At 42.0% G+C, this 23,188-nt stretch overlaps 1 protein-coding gene and 1 long non-coding RNA gene across 6 annotated transcripts; one reads left to right on the top strand and one right to left on the bottom strand.

The window, feature by feature from the left end:
* The first annotated feature begins 4,436 nt into the window (after window positions 1–4,436).
* On the top strand, window positions 4,437–21,998 carry LOC123149274 (uncharacterized). Of its 5 annotated transcripts, none has more exons than XR_006474562.1 (5): window positions 4,437–4,671; window positions 5,240–5,314; window positions 5,401–5,494; window positions 20,955–21,075; window positions 21,576–21,998. XR_006474562.1 is itself a non-coding variant. In XM_044568905.1 (5 exons), exons 1-5 carry the CDS (start codon window positions 4,919–4,921, stop codon window positions 6,633–6,635), a joined length of 354 nt encoding a protein of 117 aa, XP_044424840.1. In that variant the 5' UTR covers window positions 4,679–4,918; the 3' UTR covers window positions 6,636–7,027. The 5 variants fall into 5 exon arrangements, 2 of the variants coding, with proteins under 2 accessions (XP_044424840.1, XP_044424839.1); XR_006474561.1 differs by having other exon boundaries at window positions 4,441–4,671; window positions 20,960–21,075; window positions 21,576–21,997; XR_006474560.1 differs by lacking the exons at window positions 20,955–21,075; window positions 21,576–21,998 and adding exons at window positions 6,405–6,480; window positions 6,571–7,027 and having other exon boundaries at window positions 4,461–4,671.
* Window positions 7,643–12,795, bottom strand: LOC123149275 (uncharacterized). Its single transcript, XR_006474563.1, has 3 exons — window positions 12,297–12,795; window positions 12,142–12,213; window positions 7,643–11,157 (listed from the first exon to the last, which is right to left on the bottom strand). It is a non-coding gene; the product is annotated as an uncharacterized lncRNA (long non-coding RNA).
* Window positions 21,999–23,188: the final 1,190 nt, after the last annotated feature.

Below are 23,188 nucleotides of genomic sequence, written 5' to 3'. Positions count from 1 at the left end.
ATTAGGAGATTTTCGCCAATTTTGGCCACTTGCCGGAGTATCCAACATGCTCTGAGGCTGTGAGTTGGTGTGGCGTCCTCTATACTGTGAATTTTACAGGGCCCATTAAGCCATCCTTCCAGTACGGTTCCATGCCCTGTAGAGGGTTTTTGCTTTTTAATGCTTGACCCGGGTGACTGGTGATGATGCACCCTTTTATTTCGGACTAGGTTTGTATTCAGGGCCGGATTGTCCCAAAATTTTATTTCGGTTTTTCATGCGCTTTCCATCGCACAGTACTTTCGTATAATGGACGCCAAGTCAGCGAAGCGTGTAATATCACGGCGACTTATGGCGTTGAGAATTCCCTTGTCCGTGCAATTATTGCAGAAGATTGAGATTGCGTCTTCCTCGCGGCAGTCCCTTAGCCTGTTCTTAACCAGGAGGAATCCGGCCCAGTAATAATGTACTGTTTCATCGGGTTCTTGCCTGATTTTGGATAGATCGCTTATGTTGGGGTGGGTGGGTGAAATTAAATCCGAAGCCTCACCCCATCTAAGGCTCAGAGGCCGAGGAATTTCCGAACTCGAAAATTTGGATTCCTGGGTGTTGTCCAATGAATCCAGCCCGTCGCCTGACTCTAAATTCAGGTCTTGAGTGATATCCTCCCCACCGCGGGTATCCGGCTTGGAGGGATCGGGAATCCGTACGTAGCGAGTCCTTAAGATAGATGAAGGGTCGCCGCACTATCCCTCTACCACGACAACGTGATGGGTGACTTGGGGAGAGTCAATCTCTCTTAGATCGGGTTTAGGCCCAATCTCTCGTAATCCGTGGCGACTCACAGGGCGGCGAAGCGATCCAAGAGCTCGTTTATGAAGGAGAGCTCCATTGGATATAACTGCTCGGCGAATTCCGAGCTGACATGAAGATTGTTTTTGATGGCTCGAGAGGTCATCGTCGGCGCAGAAGCCGAGCAGGCGGTCATAAGAAAACCACCTAGCCGGAGGGTTTGGCCGACAGCCAAAGCTCCCTTAGCAACGGTGTCGTCTTTAAAGACGGGGCGAGGCATCCTTCCTGATGGCGACGACACAGAGGAACTCTCAATGAAAGCACCAATGTCGGTGTCAAAACCGGCGGATCTCGGGTAGGGGGTCCCGAACTATGCATCTAGGCCGGATGGTAACAGGAGGCAAGGGACACGAAGTTTTACCCAGGTTCGGGCCCTCTCAATGGAGGTAAAACCCTACGTCCTGCTTGATTAATATTGATGATATGAGTAGTACAAGAGTAGATCTACCACGAGACCGAAGAGGCTAAACCCTAGAAGCTAGCGTATGGTATGATTGTTGATGTGTACGTTGTCCTACGGACTAAAATCCTTCGGTTTATATAGACACCGGAGAGGGTTAGGATTACACAAAGTCGGTTACAATGGTAGGAGATCTGCATATCCGTATCGCCAAGATTGCCTTCCACGCCAAGGAAAGTCCCTTCCGGACACGGGACGGAGTCTTCAATCTTGTATCTTCATAATCCAACAGTCCGGCAAAAGGATATAGTCCGGCTGTCCGAACACCCCCTAATCCAGGACTCCCTCACCCAAGCTTGTGGCTTTGCATATCATTAGCATCATGGATATTCAAAGAATTCGTACTAACAACATTGCAATCATGCTCATCATTCAAATATTTAGTGCCAAACATTTTATAGATTTCTTCTTCTAGCACTTGAGCACAATTATCCTTTCCATCATACTTACAAAAGATATTAAAAAGGTGAAGCGTATGAGACAAACTCAATTCCATTTTTTTTAATAATTTTCTTTTATAAACTAAACTAGTGATAAAACAAGAAACTAAAAGACTCAATTGCAAGATCTAAAGATATACCTTCAAGCACTCACCTCCCCAGCAACGGCGCCAGAAAAGAGCTTGATGTCTACTACACAACCTTCTTCTTGTAGACGTTGTTGGGCCTTCAAGTGCAGAGGTTTGTAAGACAGTAGCAAATTTCCCTCAAGTGGATGACCTAAGGTTTATCAATCCGTAGGAGGCGTAGGATGAAGATGGTCTCTCTCAAGCAACCCTGCAACCAAATAACAAAGAGTCTCTTGTGTCCACAACACACCCAATACAATGATAAATTGTATAGGTGCACTAGTTCGGCGAAGAGATGGTGATACAAGTGGTATATGGATAGTAGATATAGGTTTTTGTAATCTGAAAATATAAAAACAGCAAGGTAACAAATGATAAAAGTGAGCATAAACGGTATTGCAATGCGTTGAAACAAGGCATAGGGTTCATACTTTCGCTAGTGCAAGTTTCCTCAACAATAATAACATAATTGGATCATATAACTATCCCTCAACATGCAACAAAGAGTCACTCCAAAGTCACTAATAGCGGAGAACAAACGAAGAGATTATGGTAGGGTACGAAACCACCTCAAAGTTATTCTTTCCAATCAATCCATTGGGCTATTCCTATAAATGTCACAAACAACCCTAGAGTTCGTACTAGAATAACACCTTAAGACACAAATCAACCAAAACCCTAATGTCACCTACATACTCCAATGTCACCTCAAGTATCCGTGGGTATGATTATACGATATGCATCACACAATCTCAGATTCATCTATTCAACCAACACACAGAATCTCAAAGAGTGCCCCAAAGTTTCTACCGAAGAATCACGACGAAAACGTGTGCCAACCCCTATGCATAGGTTTATGGGCGGAACCCGCAAGTTGATCACCAAAACATACATCAAGTGAATCACGCGATATCCCATTGTCACCACAGATACGCACGACAAGACATACATCAAGTGTTCTCAAATCTTTAAAGACTCAATCCGATAAGATAACTTCAAAGGGGAAACTCAATCCATTACAAGAGAGTAGAGGGGGGAGAAACATCATAGAATCCAAATATAATAGCAAAGCTCGCGATACATCAAGATCGTATCACCTCAAGAACACGAGAGAGAGAGAGAGAGAGAGAGAGAGAGAGATCAAACACATAGCTACTGGTACATACCCTCAGCCCCGAGGGAGAACTACTCCCTCCTCGTCATGGAGAGCACCGTGATGATGAAGATGGCCACCGGAGAGGGATTCCCCCTCCGGCAGGGTGCCGGAACGGGTCTAAATTGTCTTTCGATGGCTACGGAGGCTTCTGGCGGCGAAACTCCCGATCTATTGTGCTCCCCGATGTTTTTAGGGTATATGGAGATATATAGGCGGAAGAAGTACGTCAGGGGGGCCATGAGGGGCCCACGAGGGTGGAGGGCGCGCCCCCCTGCCTCGTGGCCTCCTCGTAGATCCCCTCATGTGCACTCCAAGTCTTCTGGGCTTCTTCTGGTCCAAAAATAAATTCCGTAAAGTTTCAGGTCAATTTGACTCCGTTTGGTTTTCCTTTTCTGCGATATTCTAAAACAAGGTAAAAACAGAAACTGGCGCTGGGCTCTAGGTTAATAGGTTAGTCCCAAAAATCATATAAAATAGCATTAAATGCATATAAAACATCCAAGGTTGATAATATAATAGCATGGAACAATAAAAAATTATAGATACATTGGAGACATATCAGCAGCTCAAGGCACACCGGCCGCGCGTCGGCGATGCAGCAGCGCAAGGCGCCCAAGGCGTGCGCGGAGGGCGTCACGGAGCAGGAGGCGTCACCGGCGGTCGTGCTGCCGAGGACCGCCACGGTGCGCGACTTGCTGGAGGCGGAGGAGGCTCCGGACCAGTGCTCCATGACGCCGTGTGGCGATGGCGAGCGCGCGGTCGGCCGCGTCGCGCACCTGGCACGCCGGGGAGGGGACGCCGCCCGCGGCGCGCACGGGGCGCAGCGCGTCGAGCATCTCGTGCTCCCGTCGCGTCCGCCACTTGGGTGTCCACTCCGCCGGCTCCGCACTTGCGGCCCCTCTCGTCCGCGGCCGCCGCAAACACCGTGGTGGAGGTGGAGGAGGAGGGCGCCATCGTGGTCCGGGAGAGAGAGCGCGAGCTAGGACGGCAGGTCGGCTCTGTTGTGGGGCGACGAGTACGAGGTCGACCCGGAGCTGCTGCTCTGGCTGGACCCACAGCCGCCAGAGCTGGTGCTGGGGTCTGACGTGGTGTACATTGAGGAGGTCGTCGACGACCTATTGGCCACGCTCACCTGGCTTGCCGGGCCGCGCACCACCGTATTGCTCGCCGGCGAGCTCCGCAACGCCGTGCTCGAAGCTCGTGTGTGTGTTGCGCTGTGATCGAAGCTCGTGCGTGCCCGAGCGCAGGCGGCCGCGCACGTGCTAGCCAGCGCGTGCATGTGTAGCAGCAGCCACGGCTCGACCCCGCTCCTAGCAGCGTCGCGGCGTTCGCCTGGGCGTCCGTCTGGAAAAACGAGTGAATCTTTTCTCAACCCTAGAAAAAAAATTCGCCGGCAGCCCCTCAAAGGGCAAAAATAATGCCTCCTCGAGGCTCAAGGGCTGGAGATGCTAGTATCTCCCAATCGGTAAGTGTAGTACGCCCGTGACAACCGGGGAGCCGTGAACGACGCACGCAAATTTCTCCGCCTCTCGACCCGACCCGACCCGCTTTCCTCCGACGCCGTCTCCCTCTCCTGCGATCTCCTCTACGACGAGCGACGCCACCTGCCTCATCTCTCCTTGGCACCAGCAGCGACCCCGCCGCTCGCCTTCTCCGGTGAGGAGCCTCGCCTCACCTCGCAACCTCCGTCCTCCCCCATCACCCTCCGTCCCGTCCATCCCCATAGCCGGCGAGACGTCACGACCTCACCTCCCAGTCCCCTGCTGTCCAGATCTACCCGTCCCTACCCATTGCTCCGTTCAATTCGATCCCATCCCATCCCATCCCATCCCATCATCTCTGGGTTTCGATTCGATTTGGTTGCAGCTGGTGGATCCGGGAGTCCATAAGATGGCCGCTTCCTATGTGTTGTCCGTGCAGCCAAATGAGCCCTTTAGGGAATCCGTTAGTTTTAAATCTGATAATGTAATTGCTCCGAATTTTGTTTTGAGATTTGGGCCTGAAGTTGTGAGGAAAAAACATTTCATAACAAATCCTTGTGAATATTGGGCTATTTCCTTTCAATCCTCTCCAGTATGATTGTCTTGCATGATGTAGATGCAATTGAAAGTATTCAATTTATCACTGGCAAGTTTGCCTGTGTTATTTGCTGATTTTTTGCCTATCATCACACAACTCCCAACTTATATTCCTATAACATAGGTAGCTTCTATCTTCGATGCAGAGTCCTGAATAGCTTGCTGCCGGTAGGGGCCATTAATCAGCTTCTGAGGAAACTATTCAGAGCCAGTCTTCTTCTGTAAGTGCTTTGTTACAACTCCTGCTTCTGTATGCACTCTGTTGAAAAACTAGTCAAGTATTCCGCTCCCTTATTATTTGTTTTAGGTTCTACGGTTGTACTAGGGCGGATCTCCTTCTCACAGGCGGAGATTCCTGTTTGTCTGCGGCGCACTATAGCTGGCGGTCCTCCATAGCCATGGTGAGTTACTTGCCCTCTCCTTAGTCCAGACCTTGTCATTCCCTGGACGCCATTGTCGCTGAATTTGGGCAGCCACCGAATCTGACTAGGACAAATTGAAAGTGAAGTTCCATTTTGAACGTTTATTGTTGGACAAGTTGGTACATAAAGATTGGTGCCATTTTGAATCCTCTGTTTTTCATTACTGAAGGTGATACTACCACTGACCAATGCAGTGCACCTCAGTGCCTCATTAGTCATAACAAAATTCATGTTCATATTTTGGGGTTACTTCACAGAGCAAGTTTGGGAAGGTCCTGGAAGCTGATGTTAAAGTAGAAGCCAACAGCTAGAAAATTCTAGTTTGACGCCATCGCAGTTTGCTAGCCATACTACATAACTAGAGGGGGAAGCAATACTTGAGATGACTAACACTTTTTGAAATGATGCAAAGCCTAAAAAAATAAAATTCCATTCTTGATTCTCATACTAATAGAAACCTTTTCTCAGCATTGAAGTACAACTACTATATCACTTGATTTATCTCCAAATCAAATGATGAAGCTATATGACACTTTCATTTGCATGTCAAACATACAAGCCATATAGTTGTATGCTGTCTTCTGCTTATAAAAGTCATGGTATTTCAAACAGGACAAAAGGTAGTACGGTGACATAAATTTTGTGGGGTTAAAGCACTTCAATTATAGTTACACCTTTAGGAACACCTTTAATGGGTTTAGGCGTTTGACGAAGGTAAGATGGATGGTAGCAAATAACTATCGAATGTGCTCATCGCTTGCTTTAGTTTCCCACATACTTTTGTTAGTTCTAGTTTGGTCATGGTTAATGTTAACTAGTGATAGTGAGCACCATATGCATTCCTCCCTCGAGGACAGGTTTATCACTCTAGTTTCACTGACGATGACAGGATCACAAAAGCCTGTGGGTGTCCTTTCTTCCACTAAAAACACATATCAAGGGCCTAGCCCCAGCCTCAGATTCAGGTACCGGTACAACAACAGACACAGTTAATGATGTACTTCCATTCCTGCACGACCATGCCGAACTGCTAACTAATGTTGATGCTATTACAGATAAAGCAGATATAGTCGATGAGGCGATAACTTTCTTCCGAGCAAATGTTTTCTTCAAAAACTAACATGTCAAAAGCCCAGCAGACAAGTTGCTTATCTATCTGACATCTTACATCAATATTGCCTTGAAAAGACTAGAAAGCTGCCGGACACTGGCTGTTGGAACTAAGGCAATCATTAACCTGGGGTTGGAAAATGTCCCTGTGCCCGGGGAACCAGGGTTTCCTTTCCCTGGACTTTTCACTCTTCCATTTCGAGATGACGTGGTATATTGTAGTAACTGGGTTATGCGGTACTAATGGACCATTGCAATCCTTTTATCTCATATGCCATTTTATTAAGACTACCCACAGTGGGAGTAATATAAGTGGTAACATCACACATCTCTAGACAAAACAGATGATTTTTGTATCTAAGCTAAACCTTGGTCAATTAAGATCAATTATTAAGGCTGCTACAGTATGAACTTTTGCCCTGATTGGGGGCACATGCACAAAAAAAAAATCATCTGACAGGTGGGCCCCCCTGTGGCACTGTGCTTATAAAATATATAAGAGGAGAAGTCCCTATGGGACACTAAGTGATAATGGATGCACATGCATATCACCTTTAGTTGCCCAATCCCAGCCAGCACAGCCAACCACGGGAAGGGCTCTGCAAGCAATAGGAGCAAAGAGACAAGAAGAAGACTACTATGTTTGACATATTTACTAGTGGATGGGGCGCGCCTCTTGAGGCAAAGCTGTGCGCCCTTTAATTGCAGGAGCATCTCAGTCCGTGCCTTTTGGGTTAAGGGTGTAATACATGCAAACTCAAGTGAGAAGCTTAGCTTGTGTGTGAACTTTAATCCTAGGCTTGTTCATTCTACTCATTCACAATAACCAGACAAAAAAAGATTGTGAAAAAAATATATATCAGGAGGTATTATTAAGCTAAATTACATACCATCACAACCAAAAAGAAAATAAACTGGTCATGAGACTTGGGGCATACGTATCATGCATATCTTGGCCACAAAAACTACATCTCATTCAAAAATTAATTCAGAGGTTAAATCCCGAAGAGGCCAGGGTTGATTCTCAAAGATCTCTGTGATCAGCTGATGGACATTACCATAAATAGTATACTGGATACTTTTCTGAATAATTAGAGTGTATCAGTACCATGACATGACAAATGAATCCCCATCTTAAAGTCCATTGCGAGATGAAATGGTCCCTCAAATAGTGTTTGTTTTCTAAAATAACCATAGATGCATCACGTCTTGCGTCCACCAGTGTCATCCAACTGTGGGTTTGGCGAGCCTTGATCCAGCAATGGAGCTTCTGATAGTACTCTGATTATCTAGCAGTAGTGTCCGTGAGAGCGACCGTTACCTATGCGAGAGACTGGCTCCGCGGCCTGTGTATGTGTTCTTTCAAAAACATAAGGATCCTGAATTTCTGTAGTTCAATCTCAGACTTCGCAATTGCGAGGACACAATCGTTGCTGAAAGAATTTTTCAGAGACATAATATGATATTGCTGCTAGTACCAAAAGACTATTTAGAGCATGAAAGATCACATGAATGAACTAAAATGACGACGATAAAAATAAAAAGAAACATGTTTCCTTTTATCATACTGAACACCAAGAACTTAGATATGCTCTAAATAGCAGCCCGGTGCACATAACTCCCGCTTGCACAGGGTCCGGGGAAGGGTCCGAGCACTATCGACAAATGTCTTGCTTTATTGCTGCTAGTAGTTTGCGAAGATCAAAAGATAAAACCATGAAAAGAAGATAAGAGCAGAATCAATTTCTACTGAGAACAACTAGAATTGAATGCACCGAACATATATTTGAATCTTGAATCGAGTAATTGAACCGAACCTCAGTTAGTATATGTAGCTAAGGGTGTGTTCAGTTCGAGGAACGAAGTGGAACGTAATGGGTCGGACCCGTCCCTGGAGGTCGTTCTCGTGTTTGGTTGGAAAACGGAATGGAACGCACTGGTTCTCGGGAGAGGAATATTCATGCTATATGCCGAACCAAGTAGTTCCTCCAAATCAAGCTGACAACGCGGAACGCCTTGCTTGCCCACAACCTTGAGTCGCCCCTCTGTATCTCCCTTGATGGCGACCCACGGACCTCTGCCCTTCTCTCTCTCTCTTCCCTCTGACCTAATACACTGCATGAGCACGCCGGGATCTTGTAGGTGCCTATTATTGATCTTGTAGCACGCTGGGATCTTGTGTTGGGTGGCTGCTGTTGATCTTGTAGCATGAGTCCGATATTATCTTCTCTGGTTCTCTGCGATTTGTTTTTGACGAAGCGTGCTCAATCCTTCAGTTCGTGAATCGTTGATGCTCACACGCCTTTGTTGCATGGATCGATGGATGAGTACTTTATTCGGTGATTTTTGTTTGATTGAAATTCAACAGAATTCAAGGTGAGATGAACAAATCAATTCCATTCCATCTCTCAGACCAAACAACGAAACGTAACCATTCTATTCCTTCGAATTATGTCTACCAAACACAAGGATGGAACCGACCCATTCTAGTGGAATGGAACCATGACATTCCATTACACTTCGTTCCCGAACCAAACACACCCTAAGAGTAAGGGCCTTAACTCCATAGTGAAAAGAGCAAAGTTAGCAGCACGATGCAATTCCTTACCTTTCCTTCATGGAGAGACTAACAAAAGAAAAAGATGAGCAGATTCTCCGAATATCAACAACTGGACATCTTAATATCCAATGAATGGAAAGTCCTCACCAAATTACAGATGTTAACACCACATAAATTACTGTTATCCTCCCAAAAAGAGAAAATTAGAAATATTGCTAGTTTAAGAAAACCACAATTATTTAATCAAGTAGCATATCAGCCATAGCAATATTCAGAGAACATAATGGTATTAACCTTTCATTTTTATTACTAAGATAGAAAAAACAAAATCATCTTTCTACTTGGAAGAATCCAAAGGCATGTCCAGACCAACGGGGGGGAACAATACAACCAGTATCCCAAATAGCGCTATTTGCCAATGGATTTCCAAGTTTACAATAAAATCCTACAAATAGCAAACAGCTGATTGTTGACAACCTTAGATTAAGCGGAAACACAAGAACAATGTTAAAGCACAAAAGAGAAGAACAATGAGAGCATAAGAAGAAGAAGAAGAAAAATACCTCTTTAATGAACCAGTGGGCCTCAAAACTCTATTGCCTCAAAGCAGCAAAGCTAATCTAAGTAACACATGGACAGTGATCTCTTCACACTAAATTAATCAAGTGTGTATTTTTATGCATGCCTGGAAGTCTAAAAGCATATGGATCTTGAGTTTTCAGAAATATTTGAGTACAACTCAATATGTTCTTCCCCTCCCAATGGCTTTTGTTATGCACAATCACTGAAGTTTATACACTCACCTTCCAGCTGCATTAGACAGAAATATACCCTGCGTCCTCTGTGCTACAGCTCTACCAATTCAGTTTGACCACCCAATAGTTGTAATCAGGCCAGTGTGATCAGTTGGTCAGAATCCAGGATATAAAACAATATGAGATTATGCTTGTTGCCGTATGAATAGACAAATATGTACTTCCTAACCTGAACATTCTTTTAATAATATAGTACTAACTTATTTCTCTTAATAATACACTATCACAGTTAAGTTCCAACAATAGAAGTTACATTATCTATCATGCAAGCATTTTCTCCTTCGCAATAATTTCTGTCGTATGCAGCTGCAGCCCATAATTTTATAGAAGTTCAGATGGAGAAAATAAATATACCTGAATAGCTAGTGCGGGAGAGTATCCATGGCGGCATTGTGAGCCTGTTACACTGCAAGTTGCCACTGTCATCTTCATCTGTAAGCCATTGTCGTCCTCTTCTTCCGCAAGATACGGCCACAATGTCGTGCCATGGTACCAGAGATGGAAACGTTCAGATTCAGTATCAGGTATGGCTCGATATAATGAACGATTCTACAAAATCAATGAAAAGCTGGGAGCCACTTGCTCAGATCAAAACAACCTAGAACTAAATGCACAAAAAAACCTGAAGTAGACTATAATCAATTAATGAACATGTGCGATAACAAAGAAATGAGGGAAATCATGGATAACAAACTCAGGTCACGTAATAGACTGAACTGAACTTAGATCAATATTGCAATCTCCACATCTCAGTTTATAAATTTATATAGTAACTACAACTCAAAAGATTAAACATAAAACTGAGAAGGAAATGCATTTTAACAAACATATGATGATCATGAGCGCAGTGCAAACCTGCTAACATATTCGATGCATCACGGATGGCCTCGCGAGCATGGCCAGCGCCCACTCTCTGCTGCCTCACCTCCACCACCCTATTCTGTCCCGCTACCAAACCACTAAGGAGGTAGTGCGGTAATGCGATATACATACTCGAGAACCAAGTTCAGCAAAATTTCATCCTTCTCAGTTGTAGAAAAGAAACAATGCTTCAGAGCTACGACATTTGGGTGGTCATGTAGGTGTTTGGTCCGAAGCTCGCGGTTCTTGTACTGCTTATCCTGAAGAACCTTCCTAATAGCAATGGTTTGCCCTGTCTGCAAACATTTAGCATGCAATACAGTAATATTAAGGTTATATCAGACAACAAGCTCTATGTAGACACAAAATTGGTTCATAGATAGTCACAAGAAAATCTATTATGGCTATATAGAATATCCTAGATATATAGATAGGCAGCTCAAGACAGGAATACAGAAAATGCGTAAACAAAGATCAGCCTGAAGTTGTTGCAACTAACCTGGTGCAAAATAGCAAATGAACATGCAGAAATGCATTAAGAGTGAAATATGCAGAAAAGATGAAGATGTGGTGTGATCTATCACCCGTTCCGGTGTCTTTTTCTTTGTTATTGTCCGTATCAGCCTAACCTAACAAACAAATTGACAGGCTGACCGGTGAGACCTCAGCCTGGCTATTTATTTAATCTCATAATCTCACGCATGGTATAACTGATTTGTTTCCAACCAAGAAACGAATCAAACTTCAGCCTAGCTCCATATGCAACCTCCTAGGATACATATGAAGCAGAATGAAGGGTGCTGATCATTGGAGGCTACATTAAGAAACAGAAGTGAGTACGTGGTACTTGTTATTACAACCAGTGAACGTAATGAACAATCATTTCTTCTCTTTTAGTGAGACTACATGCAGCCAAACAAAAGATAATGTGATTGCGTGCTTTCTCACAAACACACCAGTTAATGATTTCTTGTGTTGTGCCTATTTCATTTCCTTCCAACCAGGCAGACTGCAGCTAAATCCGCGTCTTGTTCAGGAAATTCACATCCACGAACTATGCAATCATTTTCCCGATGGAGTTACAGAAAACCAGCAGAAATCATTGGCGTCATGCAGGATGAATTAAGAAAGTGCATGCGGAGCTAACAAGTCAACTCCGCTGAAAACCACACGACTCTCCAATATTATTACTATTTTTTTATTTTTTGCGGGTGACTCTCCAATAATCGCACACAGTACAATATCCAGGAGAGACCCGGAGAGGAAGCATCATCTCTCACCTGCCTAACAGAGACGATAACGAGCCGAGGAGGATTGGCATGGGCGACGGGCGATGGGCGCCTTGCTTCGCACTGGATCAGGGGAAGCTAAAATCACCCCCAATTTGACCAAATAACACCCAGGAAATCAAGAGGAAGAAGTTGGAAAAAGAGACCTGGCGCATAAGGAGACAATGCGCGGATCCGGACCTGCTGACCCCCAGCCGGCCAACGATGGTTTCTTCCTCCCATCCTTCCGGCAGCCAGTTCGTCCAGATCGATCCGCTGCCTCCCGCGTAAGGCAGAGCACAGATCGAAACTGCCGCCGCCGCCTTCTCCTCCCACCCACTCCTCCCTCGAGACGACCACGTGCGTGTAACTGCGTGAGAGAGCGGAGCCAGTTCCTCTCCTGCTGGCGACGCTCGTGCCGGCCGGTTAGGTTTGCAGTTTGCTTCGTTCAGAAGGGAAAGGGAGGACGGTCCTGGGGTAGGTGTTATCTGGACCAGTTTGACCCAATAGGAACGACCAGAACGAAACCCTTCTATCCAATCGCTGTGATCGCTCTATCAGAGAGGCTGTTTTTTCTAGCTTTCTCAACGCTGCACAGTAAAACGGTGATGACGTGTGTAGCATGAGAAGGCGTCCTTCACGCGACTGTTATTGGGTTCAATTACTCAAGGTGTGTTTGCTCCAATTCATGTCAGTTGTGGTTCAAATCTTGTGCAAGATGATCCTGAAATCATGTATGCAACAAGATTTTTATGTGCAGGCATGAGCGCTGGGAAAGATAAGTTTTGAGATGAAGTCGTGCTATGATTTATTAGGCATGATTGAAAGCATCACGGTTAGAGTGTTATCGCTTTTGGGAAGTCGGGTATCCGTTACCGCGTGATCCGATCACACGAGGCCTAAAACAAACACTATCCAACGGCATCTATTACCCTCCGTAAATAAGTTACGTTACAATCATCCGAACCAAACAACACGTTAACCTTGATCGAACAAATACTACTTTGATTCAGCGACTTAGCTTTCCGTATGCCGGGATTTGCTCCAGCGACTTAGCTTTTTAGGTTATGTAGGCGATGCATGTATCTACATCAACAACTCTGCGTTTGTGCTGTAGCTGTAGCACGCACGAGACGATGATCTATAGCGCGATGACGTATGCCTCGACGGACTCCGGCGATGGGTTTGGCGAGACGACGATCTACGGCGTGAGCGCGATGGAGTCTGGCCCGACGGACTTCGCCACGACGTCCTACGGCGCGACGACCTCCATGTGCGGCGCGAGGGACTCTATCAATACGGCATGAGGCACGATTAATGTTACATCGGGACTTGATGACAACTGACATGATATGAAATGATCGGGCAGTAAAACAATTTCATATCTGAAAAGAATCTCACCCTAAAACAACTTTATTTTTTAGTATGGTGAGTGTGTATTACAATATTACATAAGAGACAGAAAGGGGTAATTTATATTTATTTTTAAGAAACGCCAGGCTGGGATCATTGCATCATGGCCGTATCGGAGCGCTAGCAATAGCAACAATCTCAGACTAGCATGTATAGCAGTAGCATTTTAAGTTGCAGTCACAATAGCCCCACACGTTATCGGAGCTTTCATTTAGGCATGTACGATCGCAACCATCGGTAAGGCCAAAGCACGGTCCTCTATAATTGCCGCTCAGGTGCCGGCATTGACTCGGCGTGTCGCATGTATACGACATTGAACATATTGGACATACTAGCACATGCAAGAACATGGTTAATTAGCCGAAAGATTAATCAAAACAACATCTTTCAAAAAAGATTAATCAAAACAACATATTAAGTTGCATACACCAGCCAATTCAATGACAAAGCTTTAGTTTTTAGGACAGACTTATATTTACAGCAGTTCATACATGTGCACGTACATACCGGCGGCTACGATGACAATTAGGAGCACGGCTCCAGAGATATTCTTTCCTAAAGGCCTCATTGGTTGTTTTTTCTGGAAGTTTTTTATGTTGAAAAAAAGAATGAGCAAACAGGTTGGTGGACCATCGAGTGAGAAGAAGTGCGGCAGTATATATATATAAATCACATGCCTAGTGTGTTCCACCGTAGAAGCATAAAGATATGATCCTATCCCCTAGTGTTTTCCAAATAAAGCTGGCCGGCCGGTGACACAGCTGGGCCTGTACTGGCCATGGTGTCAGGCGCTAGCTGGCCCACCATCAACACGCCAAAGGTTGCTAGTGGAGACAAATTTGAATGACGCTCGGCGAGCCATGGAGTTGGAAGCCGGCCATAGGCAAGCTGAGTCGTTGCGAGCTGGATCGTGAGGATCCCACGCTGCTGGAAGCCAACATTGTGGTGTCGCCTACTGCTGAGCCGAAGAAAATGTGGTGGAGGGGCTGGATCCTTGCATTCTTTGGTACAAGGAAAATTGATGCAGACAGTGAAGGCACCACACTATTCATCGGCCTGGGCTCTGTCAAGGCACAAGATCTCAGTCCGTGTGTCTCCACCTGACAGTAAAACGTCACTGTGGGCTCTTAGGTTTATCCAACAGTAATACATGGCATCACTGCCAGTAAGGAACTGCGAGTTAGGATGCGAGGCTTAAGGCTGGTCGTAATGGGGAGTATCATTTACTCATATTATGCATGTGATACTAGTGTATGATACTACTTTCGTAATGCATAGTATCATAAGTTAGTATCTTAGCTTGCCTTATTAATTTTCATGCATGACACAAAGTACTACAACATTTAATATGATACAGTATCATGATATGATACCACATTCTCTCTTTTCTCATTTAATTGTGTTTCACATCATCCAAAAAGTCTAGTTGACATGCATGATACCGCTTATGATACTCCCATTACGACCAACCTAAGACCCAACGGTGAATCTTGGTCACTTGCAGCTTAGGGACACTTGGCAGTGATGGGCTGGCTAGAAAGGTCTATTATCTAGTATTGTCAATTAGCACATGCAATCTAAATGTTATGAATAAAGGATCATATGCTCCCAATAAATGTTTGAGGGATATTTTTATCTGTGTTTTTATATAAATGATTGTTTTTGTATTTTCCACAATCATTTAAGTGAAATTGAGACTAATAGGAGCAGTAAGATATATACACTAGTAGAAAACAGGGCTTTGGTCACGGGGCAATATTCACATTAGTCCCAGTTCAGTCACGAACCGGGACTAATGTGAGCATTGGTCCCGATTCGTGCAGCTAAGGCTTTAGTCCCGGTTCACCTGAGCCCTTTGGTCCCGGTTTGAGACACGAACCGAGACTAAAGGGTGCGATGCCCTTTAGTCCCGGTTTGTGTCTCAAACCGGGACTAAAGATTAGACCTTTAGTCCCGGTTTGAGACATGAAGCGGGACTAAAGGGTGCGATGCCCTTTAGTCCCGATTTGTGTCTCAAACCGGGACTAAAGGTCCCATTTTCAAACTCTACTCCCCCCCCCCCCCCCGGTGGATCGCCTTTTTTGTTTTGAAAAATCAAAAGAAAATAATAAAAACTTCAAAAAATAAAATCCTTCGAGAGGTAGTTATATTACTACATCTACTAGTTAGAAAAATTTAAAAACATAAATTTGGACATGTTTTGCAAAAAAATGTAGGGAAAATGTAAAACGGCTATAACTTTTGCATACGATGTCGGAAAAAAACGTATAATATATCAAAATGTTCGGAACGAAAATCCGCATCCGATGGAAATGGCCTACGGCCTGTTTGCAAATTTTTAGAATCCTCAAATTCTAAAAGGAAAAAAAGTTATGCTCAAATTTCAGTTTTTTTTGAATTTTTGTTAAATCTGGTCAAACTACTTATTCAAGAAGTATTAGTGTTACTAAATACTTATTCAAGAATATTAGTGTTACTAAATAATTATTTCAGTTTTTTTGAATTTTGATCAATTGTGGTCAAACTACTTATTCAAGAAATATTAGTGTTACTAAATAATTATTGATTTTTAGAACAATAGTTTGAGAAACTCAAACAGTGAAATTTGTGACTTCATGCTCAAGCCAAATTCCTGAGGGTTAATAGGATTGACATCTTACTATTGTCAGGAAAACAACAAGTCCAGACTTGGAAACGAGGGAGAATAGAACCCGGAAGTTAAGCGTGCTCAGGTTGGAGTAGTGAGAGGATGGGTGACCGTTCGAGAAGTTAGATGATTTGGAATGATGAGGGGTGATTAGAGATTAAAGGTTAAATTGAGCAGTGATGAGGGGTGATTAGAGATTAGAGGTTAAAATAATTCAGAAATTTGAAATTCAAAAAAAATTCAAAAAAATCATAAAATTTCCTTTAGTCCCGGTTCCAGTTAGAACCGAGACTAAAGGGGGAGGCTTTAGTACCGACCCTTTAGTCCCAGTTCCAGAACCGGGACTAAAGGCCCCTTATGAACCGGGACTAAAGGCCCTTTTTCTACTAGTGATATATATATATATATATATATATATATATATATGACAATTACCAACCAAGATATCTATATTACACGGTGACACAATTCAAGTATAAAATAAGAGATACTTGCTTTTTTACTTGTACTAGCACATATGCACGTGTGTTGCAACAGAAAAAAAATGGCATGCATTTAAAATTAGTAAGAATTATATGTGCAGGCAAAACCTTGTGTGCACGTAAAAAAAGAACATTTAACTTCTCGATTTCACGGGGTGTGAAGTAATCAATCCGCTACCTTTTCATTCATTGATTGAGGGCATTTAAGAGTTTTATTACGTCATTGTACGCCAGAAAGGCCCATGAAATTATCCAATCTACTCTTCCTTTCAATCAAGGAGATTTTCAGGTATGAAGTTTCTGAATTAGGAAACACGAACCATTTTTTAAATCCTGAACTGTTTTTGAAAATTATGTATAGTTTCAGAAAAACACGAACAAAAATTGAAACAGGAACATCTTTTAAAATTCACAAACATTTTTCTGAAACACCAACTTTTTTTAGCATGGGAACATGTGTTCAAAATTCATAATTTTTTTCGAAAATGTGTATCTTTTAACATTATTTTGAATTGTAGAAAAAGGTGAACAAAATTTTCAAAATTAAAATCTTTTAAAATTCACAAACATTTTTTGAAAACACCAACTTTTTTATGAAAACATGAATATTATTTGAATTTGTGGAATTGTTTTTAGCACGGGATCATGTGTTGAAAATTCATAAGATTTTTTAAAATGTGTACCTTTTAACATTATTTTGAATTTTGAAAATTTCACTGAAACAAGAATATTTTTAAAATTTGGAGAATTTTCAAAAAATTTATTTTCTTTTTAGATATCTCGGACAACTTTGAAAAACAATAAAAGTTTTTGACAAAGTTTTTCAAGTTATGAATATTTTTCAAAATAGCAACAAAATGTTGGAATTCCTAACATTTTCAATAATTTGATTTTTTTAAATTTACTAACGTTTTATGAGAATTTTGATTTTATGAAATAAATTCTATAAGAAAAATAAACTTGTAAGGCAAAAAAGAGATAGGGGAAGGGGAATAAAAATAGAAGTAAAACACATAAACAAAGAAAACTGGGCCAGCCCATTATTGGTTGTCCTGTGCGAAACTTCAACTATTTGTCGCCCTGTGCGGAAAATAGAATTTTCCCAGCTGCGTGGGCCGAAAAATAAGTGGGTTGGCTTCGCTGGGCCACAGCGCGCGGCCCACGTAAGAAATTATGCAAAAGCCTTTTTTTGTAGCAGTCAAATGCATAAGAATTTAGTACCACATTGGATAGAAAAAAAATCTTTTCGGCCGTGAACGGATGAAAAATTTGATAAAACGCACCTTGCTTTATTAGTAGGTATAGGTATACATGTACTACCAGAAATATATATTGGATCATATGAAACATGTTCTTTTTACTAGTTCTCTGGACGATGTTTCTCACATCACCATCTACCGACATATATAGTGCCCATATGGAAGCGACTATCCCAACAACTTGGTGTCACTGGACCTCATGTTAACTAATAGTGAGGTCATACTAACAGAAGCAATCAACCACTCAGGCTTTAGGAATGGGAGGTCCAGACGTGGATACAAATAACCTTAAGTTTAGCCAAACAATCTATTGCATTGCACGATCTTATATGATGTAAATATTCCTATATAAGAGTGACTAAGAGTTCAGTATTGAGATGTTTCATTTAGTGGTTCTGCTTGGGAGGGCATCAAATAGTTACTACCTGGTACAATGATACTAACACCGTTGTACGGTTCTGCTTCTAAAATTTGTATCACATCGATGCCTCGAGCCATATAGGATATGTCCCATCGTTTTGAGGTTTGAAGTTATGAATATTATTTACTCTCGCTGGCAGGTTCAGATTTATTTATGACTCCGAACATCATATTTAGATCATTCTGCTTTCATCATCAAAAATCTACGTGGCATGTTGGTGGGACAAATCGAATAGGTGTATGCAAGAACGTGGTTATAATTAGCCGAAAGATTAATCGAAACAACAAATTAATATAAGTAGCATGAACCAGCCAATTTAACGCCAAAACTGACTTAAGCTGCAAGGAGAGATACGGACAATTCACTTATACTTCCACTGTTCATACATGTGAACATACATACCGGCGGCCACGATGACAATTAGGAGCATGCTCACAGAGATATTCTTTTTTGAAGGTGCCATTGGTTGTTTTCTGGGAAGGTCTTGAACGTTGAAGAAAAGAATGAGTGAGCAGTTTGGTGGACGATCAAGTGAGAGGTCCGACAATATATATATATATATATATATCACATGCCTAGTGTGCTCCACCATAAAATAAAAGTATGAACATAGGATTCTCCGATCCTATTCTCCTAGTGTTTTCCAGTAGAAGCACAATAGTCCATAAACATGTTTGTATTCAGTGTTTTATTTACAACCGAAGTTTCACATCAACCACGTTATATATTGTCAGCATTTGATGACCAGGTCCTCTTTGGATGTGGTCTGAAGGACAGGCTAACATAGCTTAATACGCCTAAGTAAACATGACACCAAGCTGCATTGGTACTAACCTACCTCGCTTGTCCACTAATACACTCATTTTCACTACATGAATATCGAATCACACTGCTGCATTAAAAAATTATTGTTGTATGTGTGTGTTTCAGTTTCAGTTTCTGATCCTCCATCAAAGCAAGGCTAATAATATAGCCTACTGGTGGTTGTATGGGTCTTTGCAACCGGGCTCTCAACCTACTCATATGCTAGTAGTTAGGTCTTCACTATTAATACATGACCCGCTTTCTTCTCTCACAGAATTTCCTATTTCTTGTGCGTAAGGCCCTGTTTGGATGAGTTTGGACTAATGATTAGCTGACAGAGTTTCCTATTTCTTGTGCGTAAGGCCCTGTTTGGATGAGCTTGGACTAATGATTAGCTGACCAGTGATTAACTGACTATTAGGCCCCGTCTTACATGCGTTGAGTATTTGGTGACCACGGCTAGCATGCAACATGCGTGATCAGTACTCCATCTGTTTCTTTTCTTTTTACTTCGCGCATAAAATTTGATCAAAGTCAAACTACACAAAGTTTGACCAAATTTGTAACAAACAAATATGAACATCTACAATACTAAAACTATATATTATGAAATTACATTTCATGACGCATCTGATAATATTTATATCATATTGTGAATGTTGATATTTTTAATATAAAGTTAGTCAAACTTAACAAAGTTTGACTTTGACCAAACTTTATCGAGTTAAAAGCACCCCAGGTACCTCAACTTGCACATAATGTAATGATTTAGTCCCAAACTTGCAAAGCTGCACTCCACCATATCCCAACTTGCATTGGATGTGACGATTTGGTCCTAGGCCTATCACAGCACGACACTTGGTAGCCAGGTGGCCGGACCGGTCGTCGTGGAACTTTTGCACTCAACTTTATATGCAGACTAAAAAGAAACGGAGGGAGTACATAATGCATGATACCAACAAGTTAAGCCAGGTACGCACCTGGAGTCATCTGCACGTGCCTTTTTGCTAGAAAGTTTGGACAAAAGTTTGGAGTAGTTGTACATTATAGGTCCAAGATCTTCCAGCTGCTACTACCCAGAGCTAGTTGGGTAGCCTCCCTTTTGGCATCAGTAGCGAATTGACATAGTGCTTTGATTTTCAATAAGTATAGGAGAAACGGGGGTGAAAGGTATGATGCAATCTGTTGTGGTACCTAGATGGACCTGTTCAACCGGTGAAAAGGTCATATTTCAGTATCTGCCCAACCTCTGCATGTAATACACCTACTTTGTTCTTCCTTTCTTTTGTTCTAATGACTAACTTGACCATCTCAATTGTCATTATTCCCTTTATAGTAGCACATATAAATAGGTGTATTTTACATTACATGGTATGCTAAAATCTGAAATCATATTTAAGAGTTTACTCCCATTTACTTGTGTTTTTTCATACTAATAGAATTGATGCCAATTAGACTTCTTTGTGTTTCTTCAAATCTAATGGTTTGCCATGGAATATGGAATTTGAGTATGACAACTATTGAACTGAAAAAATATCAAATAATAATAAAATGATGAGCAAGTTACTATATCGCAGAGTCCTAAGGCTGAATGATAGGCCAATACACTGGCGAAATGGAAGTTCTTTGTTTGGATACCAAGCAGGAAAATAGTTCACATAGAGAGACTATTCCTTAGTTGCAGAGTAACAAAATTACCACATATATAAGACTGCATCTTTTGACCATTTAATGAAGCAGAGAGTAAGTAAGTATACTAACTCATCAACTGGATTGAGATACTATTGCTTTCTTTGTAGTGAAGATGGCCTCTTTCGGGGTGAGGCACAACTATGGTGGCTCTATTTAGTGAGAATGCCCAAGCCCTCGAATGCCGATAGGCTTATCTGGTTATGGGTTGCACATTCAAAAAGCAAGATTGTAAGTTTTCTCATGTCATGTCATGCTTGGTCTGTAATTGGGAATTCATTGGATGTTCCCGCGAGTGTGCAATCAAATTTGTATGACTTGACATACAAATGCATTATTCATAATGAAAATAATATCATTATATATGTTTTTTTAAAATCATGTCATTATTCTGTAAAAAAGATGGCATCTTCTACCAGATAAAGTTCTTTGGGCAGTCTCCATGTCTAGAAGGTTAGAACATTGAGATATTAGAAAGTGTGCATTACTACCCCATGGAAAATTGACTGACCAAGGTATAAGAATAGTGACACGAACTCTAGATTTCTATGATGTGCTTGTATTTGAATTAAGAAAAATGCAAGATAATAAAAAATGCCCTATGCCTTTATAAAAGTTTAAAGAAATACGCATAACAGTGTACGCACGCCACCAACACACATATGCACTCATACATGGATGGTAACATATTTTTTCGGGCGGAGAAATGACTTTTTTTTTGTTAACTCAAGTATGGACCTGAATTGGCTGAACTCAAGGCGTGTAGACGGGCTTCTCAGCTTGCACGTGAACTGGATGCGGCAAAGCTTATCTTAGAGACAGCCACAAGTTAAGAAGCTCAGAAATGAATATATCAATCTATGGGTCTATTGTGGAGGACATAAAGGAGTGCATGCGATCAAGGGAGGAGTTTGGGGTGGAGTAGGTGAAACACTTGGCTCATGGAACTGCTCATCGGCTAGCGAAGGAGGATTGTGCGAATGCGTATGTAAAACTTGGGCCAGGTACCAGTTAGATTGTATTCATGATTTTTGCACTCATACCATGCCAAGATGAATGAATAAAACACGACCTATTCCGGCTAAAAAACATAAAATTTTGAGTTGTTAATAATATATTATTGTGTTTGATAGTATGATGTGTGTTGCTAACTGTAAAAGAAAAGATGTGTGTTAGCTGAGATGACATTGTTCTCATTTGTTTCAGCTTCGTGAATAGTATTTTAATTTTTTTAAGGACTTTGCTAAGTTCCTACGTGATCGCTATCTTCCCACGCTCGCTTTCCACTGATTTTTTTCCTTCTCTCAAAAACCATGGTAAATCGCTAGCGGTTTTTTCTGGTATTTCACCGCATAATATGAAAATAAAATAAAATTGTTTGAAAGAGGATTCGAACCTAGGTCTATGCAATACCTATTGAGCGTAATAACCAACTAAGCCACCTTCTATTGTTGTCTATTTTAGATAAACAATTTTATTTGAACCTTTCTTATTTTTGCCATATCAGAAAAAAAATAAAGTTTGGCTTGGTAACTTTGGCATGACCAGCGTGATAACTATGGTATGAGCAACATGATAACTATATCATGATAAGGCTGATAACTACAGTACGAGAAGGTTAAGGCATGAGGAAGTATGGTAATTTAACACATAAATTACCGATGAAAATGTTTAAAAAACTTTTTTCCCTTGGATAAAAGATACCATGGTGTTTAAAATGTAAGATATTAGTTATCAAATCTATGATGTATACATTATCATACATTTTACATAGAAATTACCGTGTGTATATTTTTCAAAAAAAAAATTCAGGTCTATCAGCTTAGTATGTGTCTATTACATATAAATTACCGGGGTTGGCCCCCCACCCCTCGCCACAGTCACCACATTTACCAGGGTCGGGTACATAAATTATCAAGTCTGTGATGTGTGAGTTATCGTGTTATTTGCATAAGAGTTATCGTGGTATGATTCAACAAATCCTCCCACCCTACCCCCGCCGATAAAGTTATCAGGATTGGGTACATAATTTATCATTTCTACGATGTGTGACTTATCATGTTATTTGCATAGAAGTTACCGTGGTATGTTTCAATGACTCCCCCCCCCTCAACCCCAACCCCACCGACAAAGGTACCAGGACCGGGTACATAATTTAATGTCTATGATGTGTGAGTTATCATATTATTTGCATAGAAGTTATCGTGGTATGTTTATTTCAACGACTCCCCCACTCCGGCCCCTCCGACAAAGTTACCAGGACTGGTACACAATTTATCATGTTTACGATGTGTGAGTGTTACGTCTCCGTCGTATCTATTTTTTCAAACACTTTTGCCCTTAT

Source organism: Triticum aestivum, chromosome 7A (genome assembly GCF_018294505.1).
Source record: "Triticum aestivum cultivar Chinese Spring chromosome 7A, IWGSC CS RefSeq v2.1, whole genome shotgun sequence".
NCBI lineage: Eukaryota > Viridiplantae > Streptophyta > Magnoliopsida > Poales > Poaceae > Triticum > Triticum aestivum.
This window is presented reverse-complemented; position numbering and strand designations above follow the sequence as displayed.